Source organism: Parasteatoda tepidariorum, chromosome 3 (assembly GCF_982258835.1).
Source record: "Parasteatoda tepidariorum strain Cologne lab strain chromosome 3, Ptep-v5.0, whole genome shotgun sequence".
NCBI classification, from domain to species: domain Eukaryota; kingdom Metazoa; phylum Arthropoda; class Arachnida; order Araneae; family Theridiidae; genus Parasteatoda; species Parasteatoda tepidariorum.
Window position 1 is genome coordinate 17,672,407 of NC_141757.1, and position 13,766 is coordinate 17,686,172.

At 25.5% G+C, this 13,766-nt stretch overlaps 1 protein-coding gene across 1 annotated transcript; it reads right to left on the reverse strand.

Annotated features, from left to right (window-relative positions):
- LOC147813201 (uncharacterized) lies at positions 1–9,710 on the reverse strand. The gene is made up of 9 exons (XM_087158888.1): positions 9,548–9,710; positions 8,615–8,675; positions 7,884–7,946; positions 7,130–7,175; positions 6,385–6,475; positions 4,699–4,771; positions 2,971–3,041; positions 1,569–1,772; positions 1–676 (listed from the first exon to the last, which is right to left on the reverse strand). Exons 3-9 carry the CDS (start codon positions 7,891–7,893, stop codon positions 164–166), a joined length of 1,008 nt encoding a protein of 335 aa, XP_087015014.1. The 5' UTR covers positions 7,894–7,946; positions 8,615–8,675; positions 9,548–9,710; the 3' UTR covers positions 1–163.
- Between the last annotated feature and the right edge of the window lie 4,056 nt (positions 9,711–13,766).

Below are 13,766 nucleotides of genomic sequence, written 5' to 3' on the forward strand. Positions count from 1 at the left end.
TATAGTAAAATATCACATTCATATCGACTATACAATCATACCAAGGGAATATCTCTATAGGTCAACAGACAAATTTAAAATGTTTTTACATTTACGTACAATGACAGATTCTGTTTTTAATTCTGTGTAGAAGGCACTTTGACAAGCACTCATATAATAGCTGTTAGATCATCGCTGAATGATCTAGTTTTGGGAGTTTCGTGAAAGGCTTATCGCTGTCATCAGAACTTAACCTTTTAACAGCTGTGGTGGTGACTTTAGAGTGGAAAATATCCTTTGCAACTTCTTTCTTTGGTACTTTTAGACTATTCACAGTAATGTGTTTTTTTAAATTTCTATGCCATGGAGGTAACGGCAGTTCCATAGGGCGATCTTTTAGATTTTCTGACTTGATCACAGTGCCATTACGAACATATGGTGAAAAAGGCACTTTGCTCAGCTCATTTTCTTTCTTTCTTCTTTCGATGTATGTTTTCAAAGATATAGAATGTTTAGTTTCAATCTTCACCAATATTTTAGAATCTGTCGAAATGGATTCTGTTGGTGATGGCATTTCAGATTTCATCTCTCCTAATAATGAGGCACCATTCTCTTTGAATTCAGTCTTAATCGAAACACCAGGTTCTACTTTGATTTTGGGAGGTTCCTCAATTTTAATTTCAGGCATTTGGTTAACCTAAAATAAAAGATATACATATAAATGGTTGAGAAAAAAGCAAAAATGGTTCAAATTAATACAAAGAACAGAGTGAAAAATTTAATAAAAGTTTGTTTATAAATGCGTCATTGAATGAAAAAGGAAAAAACTAGGCGAAGTTTGGTATTTTAAAAGGAAAAATTAAATCCTTGGACATTATTTTATAGCCTAAATCTCCTGTAATAATGGTACGTTAAATTTGGAGTTGATGAAAAATAGAACTAATGATTTTTTTTTTAAAAATATCAATCATTTTTAAGTTTTTTTCTTTTTGCACCTAAAATGATTTTTTTTTGAAGTACAAATTAATTCAATAGCTGTTGAAATTCGTGCTCTTTTCTGAATTTTTATTTCTTTTTTTGCTCAACTAATGACTATTTTAGTGTTTTTGACAGAAAATTTATGTCTCTCTCTCTCAAGATCTTCATTTTATAAGCGTTTATTTTCTTGCTTTAGTTTATGTCGAAAGCAACTTAAAAGGACAGACAGAGAGAGAGAGTAATAAATAAGTAACAATATTGTTTCACTTTTTTAATCGAAATGTGAATAAAATGTAAATTCGACTGAATCTAATAGCAAAATTTTCAATTTTAAGTGTGCATTTTTTTATTATGGCTTGAAAAATTATTTTAAATAATATTTAAGTAAATTATAATATTGCTTTGTTTATCCGGTAAATGGATTATAATTTTTGAGTAGCTGGTTTGAATATGGTTAAAAAATTTGTTCCCTTTAAACTTGGAAGTTACAAAGACTATTTCCTTCCATAATATCCTGCAGTAAAATCCTTTACATTAGCATAATTTAAAAAAAAAATACAAATCTAATAAAATAACAAGGAATTGTACTTATAAATAAAAAGCAAATTTACCTTTTGAATGAAATGCTGGTTTAATTTGAGAGGACTTGTTTCCGATTGGACAGTTGAAATGGATTTTGTTTCCGATGACGTTTCAGCTTTCACCTTTCCGAATAATGAGGCACCATTCTGTTTACATTCAGTCTTAATCGAAACATCAGGTTCTACTTTGATTTTGGAAGATTCCTCAATTTTTCTTTCAGGCATTCTGTGAACCTAAGATAAATCATAAGCATATAAATATTTGAAAAAGCACAAAGGGTTTAAATTATCACAAAGAAAAGAATGTAATATTTAGTAAAAGATAGATGGCATATAAATGTGTCATTACATGAAAAAGTAAAAACTAGACTGAATTTTGGTGTTTTAAAAGTAAATTCCTAGACACGTAATTTTAGTTTAAATCTCTTGAAATAAGTACGTTAAATTTGGAATATATGGGGTTCCTAAAAAATTACCAGTCATTGTTAAAATTCATATGTAAAATTTTTTTAAACTATACTTAGATTATAATAATAAAAAAAAGCATATGCTTAAAATTGATATGTAAATAGTTTTTAAAATTTTTATACGAAAATCAGGGGAAAAAAATACATTAAGCATCTCAAGTATGAAAATGTAGTTGGTTTACATAAGTTTTGTATAATATTATGTCTGAAAAAGCGTAAAGTTGAGGAATATTTTCAAACAGTGATTATGACACTTTAAAAAAATAAAATAATAGAACGAATACAAATTAAAAAATATAACTATTTTTCAAATATTCGAATTGGATTTTTTGTCCATGCACTTAACATAGATATTTTTGTTGTACGAATTTATTCAGAAGTTGTTGCAAAGTTGTTGAAAACTATGTTGCAAAGGCAAGTGCTTTTTCCCGAAATTTTATTACTTTTTTGCTTTATGACTATTTATTTATTGTCAGAAAATTTATTGATCCCTCTCTCAAGATCTTTATTTCATAGGCGCTTATTTTCGTGCTTTAGTTTATGTCAAAAGCAACTTGAAAGATAGAGAGAAAGAGTAATAACTAAGCTTGATTTATTATAGTTTGAAAAATTATTTTATATTAAATTTAAATTATTATATTGAAGTTATTTAAATTATTATAATATTGTATTGAATATCCAATATAGAAATTACAGTTTTTGTGTAGACAGTTCGAATGTAATTAAAAAATTTGTTTCTTTTAAACTTTAAAGTTACGAAGATTCTATTTCTTTTTATATTATAATAGAATAATTTACATTTAGCATAACGAAATGCAAGTTTAGTAAAATAGCAAAGTCTTATAAATAAAATATTGATAACATAAATATCACTCTGTGAGAAAACCCTTAACACAAGCCTACAGGAAAATTTAAAAATTTTAAAATAACGTAGCATTGTACTTATAAATAAAAAGCAAATTTACCTTTTGAACAAATCGCTGCTTTAATTTGTGAGGACTTATTTCGACGACATCGAGGAATTCATGAATAAGACCTGTAAAAAAAATAAAAACCATTGAAATATCTATAAATCTTAATCGATTGAGAAAATCATTTCAAACAATATATCAAACATGTCGATATTTTTGTTAACTCTTTTTTTTGAACACATTCAATAAATACTTATTTCTAGAAATTTCAGAATGTCTGACTCTTACGTATTTCTGGACATGACTCCTAATTCATCATTATGTAGTCCGGATTTTAATTTTTCAGAAATTTTAAAAATTTAAAAAAAGTGGATCCTCAAATTTCTGAGTAGCAAAATATTAAAAATTGATTTATTGGGCATTCAATTTAACATTATATTTTGCTTTGTTGCGCAAAAACTATAGAATTTCGAAACTTGAAATTACGCGGGTGAGTATTCAAATTCACAATGAAATAAAAAAAAATTAACAATCGATAAATTACTTCAAGAACTATTAAATGTTTAACTTGTAGGAAAAAATAACATGCGGGATTGATCTGTAGCCGGCTGAAATGTTACTACGGAGTTTAAATTAGACGAGCTGGAAGAGTATTTTTATGTGTAATTTTAACGTAAATTTTGTTTCAAAATTACAATTTGTTAGTTTAAAAGCTTTTTATCAAATTTTTTGCTTTTAATTGTGACTTCAATTGTTTATTTTTCCCTTATGAGATTTTTATTTCTTTATTTTATGAGCTCTAGTTAATTTCAATCAAAGTAACGAGAGAAAAAAAAAGAAAAAAAAACAAGAGCGAGAGAATATGTGTGTGTTTGCCAGATATAAATCTTAACTTTTATAACAAAATTTTTCAAAGTGAAAAAACTTAATAACGAGCAATGAAAACCATCCCCTATTTGAATTGTTATAATGTTGACGATTACAATTAATTCTCATTTATTCAATATTATTGAGTCACATAATCTGTAAACTTCAAGTTAAACGTTTTTTTTTTCCTTCCAAGTTCAGACGTTTATTTTTTAAATCCAAGTAATCGTCCATTTTGTTATGCTTAACATGTTCATAAAATGTTCTAACATTAAGCTACAATAATGGTATAGTTTGAAAACTAAATATCCTGTGTTTTTGTGGAAGATATTGATGCTTAAAAGGGGAAAAAACAATGACGAATAAGAAGCAATTAAGAGAGTTTGAGAGCGGAGATTCGTTTAAAATTAAAAGACCCTCATAAACCGTATTCAAAATGTAGCGACAAATAAAACTTAATAAAAAATGGAACAAATTTATTGTTTGCTAGACAAAAAGTATAACCATTTTTAACACAACAATATCTGTTGTTGAAAGCATATTATATTAAAAATATATCTTTACTGAGGGTTTATTTTTCACTTAAAATGGAATTGTCAAGAATTAAAACACTAAACCGGTTCACTTATTTCATAAAAATATTAAATTTTCTTAGAAAAAGAAAGAAAGAAAAACTATTATGCAAGAACAGTTTCGACTGCAAACAAAAAGATGGAAGAGAACTAGTTGAAATATTTTTACATTATATTTTATTAATTCGTCTATTAGAGAAAATTTATAACGACTCAAAATAAGATTCGGAAATTTTAATTTTTAAAAAGTTACGCTACACAAAATCCCTCCTTGTAATTTATTGGAATAAAAACTTTATCTTAAAAGTAATGAGAATAAAAAAAAAGAAGAAAAGATGCGTACCTTCCAAAGTTTTATAAGACACACTCGGATCAATATAAAGAAACCAGTCCTTTCCTTTTGAACAAGGTTCAATCTGTAAAATTAAAGCAGAGAATGAATGCAATTTAATATACCATACATATTTTTGAACATTATGTGTATAGAGAGAAAGATGGAAGAAAAATTATTGCTAAATAAATTGCTTTAAAAAAGTTTTAAGAATTTTAAAAAAATTAAAAAGCCGGAGAAAAAAAAAAGAAAAAGATATAATGCTGTAAGAGGAGAATGAGATTATATACTTTCCTTATTTTGTATTTTCGAGTCTTAATTTAAAAATTAGTTTTTTTTTTTAAATAATTTATTTAGCAATTATTTTTCTTTCTTTAAAAATACATCTTTCTTGCTTTCTTTGTATTTTTAACTTATTTCATAGGTTCTATGTACTTGCAGCTTATGCACAGGAAATAAGACTTATTATTTTTTCTTAATTTTTGTAGTTAATATCTGTGTTCCTTTTTTTTATATCTTCTTATTGTGTTGTCATATATACACGCACATTATTGAATTAAATTTAGCAAAAGTTTTAATCTTTCAGTACTTAAATATTCAAAACTAAATAGTATAGTTTTATCTGAACTACTTTTAACAGTAAAGAAAATTGGGAGTAATCTACACTAGCTGAGATTAAACTAAATTGTTAATTTTATTAATTAGAAATCAATTTTGAAATTTAGTTAAAAAGCAAATGAAATATTTTCTAATTACACATAAGTGTTCTGAACGTGAAGTACAAATGTTTAGAGATATTATTTGAGTTTATGCAATTTATCATGAAATCGTGTTACATGAAAACAATCTGAAAAAATATGAGTTTTGGGATTTCAATTGAAACTGAACTATTATTCCTCCCCTAAAACTTTTTTTTTCATTCAAAAAATATATCTGAAATTAAATATATTAGTAAATGCATTATTGGATATAAATTTTTAATTTACAATAAGCGTACACAGTATGCTTTAAAAGTTTTATGTGCTCCAACTGTTTTTAAGAACTGTCAAGTTTGAGTAATTCAATGCACTTTTCTGCAATAAATTTCATGTATTCTTCTAAAACCATCTTAAAGAGACGGAATCTTGGACTTAAAAAAATTGAAGCACCCTTTTTAACGATAATAACATATCGGAGTGCTAAGTAAAATATTCTTATACAGTTTTAAATTACCGTTGAAAGTTCTTGATAAAGAGAATTTAAATTAAAAAAATAATTTAAAGTCGCACAAAAAAAATTTCATATTTTAAAATGCTAAATAAAAATTACTAATTATTGTAAAAGAAAATTATTTTATACAAAAAAAAGGATAAATTAAAAGAGTAAAAAATTACTACATTATTGAAAACAGCCTACATTTACTATCTTAATATATTTCAATCTCCATTACACAGTGTTATGAAAATTAAAAGAAATATTTTTTTGAAATAAAAATTTGAAAAGAAAGGTACTGGCTTAAGAAACTGAGATTAATATAAAAAAAACAAAAATCTAAAAAAATTAATTCCTGCTTGTATTAAATTTTTTTTTAAAACAACCATTAATTTTTTAAAATTAAGGCATACATTATTTTCATACAATAAAGAATTAATTCCTGAAAATAATTAAATCAAATTATAAATTAGAGTCGATGTCAATAACATCTCATTTAAATCTTACCTCCCAATTAGTCCACTTGCAGGCCAAATGAAAACAAAAGCAAGCAACTACTCTAGGCTTGTACTTGAGGCACATATTGGTAAGATGCAAGCTAAATTAAAAAGATAAAATATCAGTAAATAGTAAAGATAAGAGATTAGTAAATAGTAGTTTCTAAAAATAAAAATTTATAAATTATGTGATTGGCAACAAGTTCCCACCATTTATTTTAAAATTTTTTGCTTTCTGCATGTGTATGTGGCACGTTTTAGTTCCTTCAAAAGAGGATTTGTTCTATTGAAATTTTTTTTTCGAGTTAATTTGTGATTATTTTCAAAATATTGAAATGGAACATCCAAGTTCTGACAAACTAGTATTGTCGACCCTTTTTTTCTTTCTTTCTTTTGTCTTTAAACTAGGTTCTGAGACGGCACAAGCTGCTCGTAATATATGTGCTGTGCATGGAGAGAATGCCGTAGCTGAAGAAGTCGTATGGAAAATTTAAAAATGTCAACTTTGAACTGAAAGACGTACCTCGTTCTGAACATTTCGTTGAAAATTGAGGGGATTAAACTTTTAGACGAAAATTCTTGCCGAACGACAAGGGAAGAAATTGAAATGCTCTTTCTCACAGTAAACTTTTAATAACATTCGAGAAAAAAGAGACGGGACCTTAGTTGCCAACCCAATAGAAACAAAATTTCTATAAATCAGGTTAAACAGAAAAAAATAACGTAAAATACATGGGAAATATAAAATATCATACCTGTTTGTAGCGATGAGGTTTGACACTCGAGTAAGATCTTTTCCGGCTAAAAAAAAATTAAAAATTATTAAAAGTAGAAAAAAAAATTAAAATAAAATAATCTTTTTAAAGCAAGATAAAATTACAACTTTACACAAAGGCACATTTCACTTATGTAAATTGTTTAAAAAACGAGAAAAACGCTAAAAAAGAATTTTTTAATAAATTTGAGCAAAATTTCTTAGAAAATTAAAAACAAAAGTATACATATATTTTATATATTTTTGTTTTAGAATTAGACCTTTAAAGTTAGAAAAGGAATCATAATTTATTTAACTAGTAAAAATTGTGTTTTTGAAAATGTTAAATAAATATTGGTTTAACAATCATAAAAATTATTTCAATTTTTTGCCCTCCAAATAATAGTAAAAATATAGGTTAAAACATTACAAAAGAAGTTTTTCTTAAATTCAAAGATTCTTTGAATTTTTGGCTTTTATCAAATTTCTTTAATTTAGTGTGTAAATACACAGTAAAAAAAATAAACACAAATTTAAACTTTAGCTCTAAAAGCTATAAACTTGAAGAATTTGCAAGAAAATTCAATTTAGTATCATAAGACATAACTAGTTAAACTGATTTTGCCTGTATTTATAAACAGAATAAACAATTATTCTTCATTTTTGACAATTCACGTTAAATCAGTTAAATTTATTAAGAACGCTTCAGAATCAAAACTAAAGTTAAAGCTTTATTAATGCAATAAAATACTCACCATTAACCATTTTGCAAATCCGTTCCACATAGGGATGAAGATGGTCAACGTTCAAATCAAATCCTGGAATAAAAAAAAAGTATCTCAATTTTGTCTGATACTATATTGTAGACAAACAAAACTATTCAAAATTATAAACAATCAATAAACACTGAGTGAAATACAAATAAATAAACAGTCAATAAATCGATGGGAATATTTAAGTTCGACATGGGCCTTTATTGTTTTTCAAAAGATTGTCCTTTTTTTTCTCTTTTTAAAATCCGTTTTCCTGTCCAACAAAACAGAACGTCGTCACTGATAGAACGCCACAAAGAACAGAAAGTTAAAAAAAAATTCTTTTGCTTGATTACAGTTTAATTTATTCCATTTTTTAGAATCTTTGTATGAAATTGATAAAACATTAATTTAAATTCATTCATAATTTTTTCAAGGATAAAATTTAAAGGACTAGGACTTTTACAATAACAATCTGCCTGCGTTAAGTAGCAGACAAATTCGTATTTATGAAGATAGTGTTGCAAATTCATTCCGTGAATTCAGGTTTTCGGCCTGTTGGTGTAAAAACTGTGACGGAAAAAAACGAGTGCCCACGCGTGCAAGAAATTTAATTGTTGCTTTCATAATTTAGAATGTCCTGGAGTTGGATTACGGCTTTACTCTTTACCAAAACATTTAAATCTGCCATATAAATAATTATAAATAGAAAAAAAAATATATGCTAAAATTACCTAAAGTCAAAAGCAAAGCTTGTTCAAGTGCAATTAATTCATGCTCCTTTTTCTGATAAGCCTGGATGAAAAAAAAATCATTAGAAGCTTAGAAAACAACTATTGAAATTAAATTTTTATATATATATGTATAACTCACAAAATAAAGTAAAATATTATTGTAAATTATTATTATTTCAAAACAGTTACATCAAAGTTATTTAATTTTGGTACTGTAACCAAATATCGACTAACTGTTCCCTAAAAATAAATAAATAGATAATGAATAAAAAAAATTAAAACATATAAATTAAGCATATAAAGGTAACCGTCCAGTTTAAATTGTTCATCAATTCATAAATATATATAAATTTAAACAATTCTATTCACTATAGTACTGAAATATTACGGTGAATTTGTTAGTCTTTATTTAAAAAAAAATTAAGGTAAAAATAATTTTATCAATAACTACTAGAGTTTATAAAAAGGAAACCTTCTAATAAGAAAAATACGTTAAATTCTTTATATAAACAAATTTGATTTATCTTAAACTTACAGTAATTAGAATTTAGGTCATCAAAACTCCATCAAAATTAAATTTTTTAGATTGTCAATGTAATAGAAAAAAAGCGCGTAAACGGAAAGAGAAATGGTTGAAAAAGAGGAAAAAACTTGGATACTCTCCCTACAATGTAAAATTATGTATTCAAAGTTAAAATAATAAAGTTGCTTAACCATACGCATTTAGATAGTATAAAATCGTCAAACATTAAACAAACAAGTACAATCATAAATCAATAAACAAGAATACAGTTTCAGCTGGATTTAAAAAAAATACCAAATAATGAAGCAAACTTTAAAAAAACTGCTGATTAATGAAGATTAAGTTAACTCTAATACTATTATTCTAAAGTAAAAACAACAATTAATAAAATGTAAGTCAATCGTACTTACTGTGGAGCGAACATCTAACGTTGCCGTATGTCCATTAATTAAACAATGGGACAACTTAACCACGTGCTCCAGTCTCCTTTGCTGACTTTCTGCTTTAGATGCTAGAAATACGGCAGCCGCGGACAGTCTCTGCAAAAAGAGAGCGAGAATATGGTTAGAATGTGATTAAAAAATGAAGGAAAAAAAAACTGCAAGAACACGGTTAGAATGAGATTAAAAAATGGGGAAAAAAATAAACAAAGTAGTTTTTCACAAGATTTGAAATTTTCTTTCTCATCATAAAACACATTAATGAAAATAAACTTTACGAAATATAAAAAAAACATGCTTTCTGCATTCTATTTAAATTAAAAAGCGTAAAAGCCCATTGCTTTACAGAGATAATAATTTGTCAAAATAAGTGAAATATTCTTTTTGTATGAATATGCCTGTGATTTCGTTATTCGTAGAAAGTTCGTTATTCGATTAAAATTAAATGGCCATATTTCAAATTTAAAGCTATAAGTCCGTAATTATCTTCAGCGTTAAAGGTAACTTCTTACACTAACTTTTAAAATGTTAAGAACTCAAAAATTGCTGAACTCCAATGTATATCAATGGTAAAAGTTTTAGAAATGTGAAGGTTTTTCTGTTTCATTTTGCAACAGTATCATATTGAAGCACTTACAAATTTTTTCATTTTGTATTAAGAGATTCAAAACTCTCACTATGCTAATACGGTAAATTTTATACATCTGTCTTTGTATAGCTGTACATTTGTCTTTGTATATCTTGTCTATGTACATTTGCATAGCTGAATTTGTTTTGTTTTCTTAAACTCAAATTAATAAAAAAGAACACAGGTAAAGCTGGATTAAAAAAATACTTAAGTATGGAGAAAAATTAAACATATAATTTTAGGATCCCCATCTTACAAAATATAAAATTAACGCTTTAATGAAGCTTTTATTTTTTAAAAAAAAGAAATGCATCGAAACCAGTCGTATACCTAAAAAAAAATAACGTAAATCTGAAAAAGCTGAGTTAAAACGCAAAGTTCTGTAGTTTAAAACTAATAAGGGAATATAGCATTTTAACATTAAAGTTGACTTAAGTATAAATAGAAACCTTAACTGAAGATTAAAGGTTTGTACAGGTTACTTAAGGTTTGATACTAAATAGAACAAAAATATATTTAAAAGATAGATAATAAAAAATAAAAAAAATTACTTACTAGCATCGGAACCTCCACAAAAGAATGGAACATGTAGAATCTATGCATGAAAACAATAGCAGTACTAATGCACAATTGATCTCTAATACTAAGTTAAAGAAATAACTCACTTTCTCTCGTGTATAAATACTTATTACAAAATAAAACTAAATGAAAAACTAGCCCTTACATATCAGAGAAATTTTTTAAAGAAATAGAAATTTATTTAAAACAAATTAAAGACGATATTAATTAAACTCTGAAAATAAAGTTATTGCTCTGTACCGATGTATATTACTGCCATATAATTTAACAAGCGTGAAAATCCACTCATAAAACATTAAAACATATATTTCTTCTCGCATGCATTTCAAACTACAAAAAAGAAATAAACACCTAAATTTTAATGTTATGGCTTTTGGTGGTTCCAAAAATAATATTTTTAAAAAAAATACAGTAATGTAAATAAAATAGGCATATGTGTAGCAAACACGTGCTGGATTTTGATATTAAAAAGAATCTATTTTTAAAAAAATTAACTATTCTATTAGCATACCATATTTATAAATATTAGTATCACACATTTATCATAACAATAATTTTTACACTGCTATTATCGTTAATTTATTAAAAACGTTTAAACTATATGCATAATTTTTATTTAGTTGCAGTTTTCTTCCTGTATTTTTCTAAACTAGAAATTTGAAATTTTTAATGCATAAATATATGCATAAATATTGCATAAATAAAAAATAATGCATTGAGAAAACATAAAAAACGTGCAAACTTACGAACTAGTTAACTGTTATACCGGTTCACACAAAATACAATATAATTAACACCAGTTAATACATTTGAAAATATATATATATATAAAAAAAAAGGATACAGTAGCAAGCGATTTCCCATGGACTGGATGAAGGATGCAGCATGTTGGCGATACTTCATTTCTTTCTCGATGGACACTCCGTGTTTCCTACTTGGCGTAGATATCAACTGATCTACACTAAAATACCAACGATCGGACATTTCCATTTAAACACACTCGGTTATTTAATTAAAAACAAAACTAAAACTGCCAAAACTGAAGAGAGCGAACTACGTTTTTAAGAACGAGACTGAATGTACAGAGATGCTGTATTATAGATGCACACACAGAATATACTCCTTATGAAACTCTTATATGTTGCAATGAGTTAAAAATCAATCTCATTGGTTAGTGGTGATAAAGTTTAGTTAGCAGGTGGGGTGGGAAGGGGCTATCCCCCCATTGTAAGGGACAATGGCAACAAGTTCAGATAAGATTCTGAATTGGTTGTTAATTCCCCCCCCCACCCACTTTCTTGACTTTCATCACTATGAATGCAAATTTATGACAGATAGTTAATATTTCACATAGACATTATGTATGGGGTATTGCAGCTTAGTTCGCAAGGTGGTCAAACTGAAAAGTGATGCTGTGGTAGATCCCTATTATTATTATTATTTAAAAAAAAAGATAGAAAGAAAACAACTATGTTGTCCAATGTTATTTCCTTAGAAGTTAAATACAATTACTCACAGGATTCAATAAAAATTTACCTTCGTTATAAAAAGTAACATTTTATTATAAAGAATGTGTGTACATATATATATATATAAACACATTGTTTATAACAAAATATTACTTTTTAAAAGATATTTTAAGTAGCCTAAGCATATATTTTTCTTGTACTTTTTTAGGAATACTTGATTGAAAAAATTAAAAATAAATCATCCCTTTCATATTTAATTAGAAACTTGCAAAAATATTACTATTATTTTACTGGTTGGGTAATAATTAAATGCAAACTTGCTTTTATTTAATAATGTAATCAAAATTAAAATAATAATTTTTTTTTCTTCTTCTTTTATTATAAGTTAGTATTAGACAAGAATCGAGAAATACGTTTTCCTTTGTTATAGCACATCATACTCAAATGTAAGAAGAAAAAAAGTAATTAAATAAATGAATAGATGTATTTTAATTAACTCGATTGATAATTTTAAGCTATAGTCTGACACTTTTAAATTGTAACCGTTATATCCAAAAGAAGGGAGAAAAGCATTTTTCAAAATTTAGCGGTTGAATCAAAAAGATTTTATAACTTATACGCATGCAAATAAGCGAAATTCGTAATTTTTTAAAAGCTAATGATTATTAAAACGCATACATCTATTTCTAGACAATATCAATTCAATAAATGATCAATTCAAAAACTAATACTAATCTTAAAAATGGAATAACGAATTATTTTATATCATATACGAAAAAAGTTTTATATTTTATTTAATATTTTTCACTTATATTGTGGAGCTTTCAGCAATTAGCAGATTTCTGAGAAACGGAAATTATAATCGGAAATAACAAATAGAAATACTGATAAATTTTAAGAGATATGTGAATAAGCTTTTATTTATTTTACGTTCATTTATTAGATTTATTTTTCTTTAATTTTGGATTGTAAAAAAAAGTTTATTAATTAAAATTATTTTTAAATAATAATGAATAATAATCTTGTTATTATTATAATTAAAATTATTTATTTTTAAATGCCGTATTTTTTTTTAATTTCTTATTTGGAGATTTGTGAAATAAATAATATTAAATTTCCTTACATGTCTCTTAGAATTAATTTATAAAAGGAAATACTAATTAGTTCTAAGAGATATGTGAAAAGGTTTTTATTTTTTAATTATTCATTTGTAATCATTTATGATATTTATTATTATTCATGTATTTTTGTTAATTTTAAATAAAAAAAATTATATTTTGTATTTTATTTTTTCTATTTTTAATGCGAAAATTTGAATAATTTCGAAAAAAAATTCAAATTTCAACTTTGGAAATGATAAAAAAAAAACTACTAATTTTAGAAGTTATGTGAGCAAGTATTTATTTATTTTTATTTATTTATTAATATTATTTTATATTTATTTTGTAATATTAAATAATAAATAAAAATATATTTATTTATGACGGAGATTTGAGTAATTAGAAGATTTTGA

Excerpts from the sequence above, each read along its gene's own strand:
- LOC147813201 (XM_087158888.1), bottom strand. Across the intron at positions 6,476-7,129 it reads AACCTCATCGCTACAAACAG|CTTGCATCTTACCAATATGT; the intron begins GTATGATATTTT and ends TTTTTAATTTAG. Across the intron at positions 677-1,568 it reads ACCAGCATTTCATTCAAAAG|GTTAACCAAATGCCTGAAAT; the intron begins GTAAATTTGCTT and ends CTTTTATTTTAG.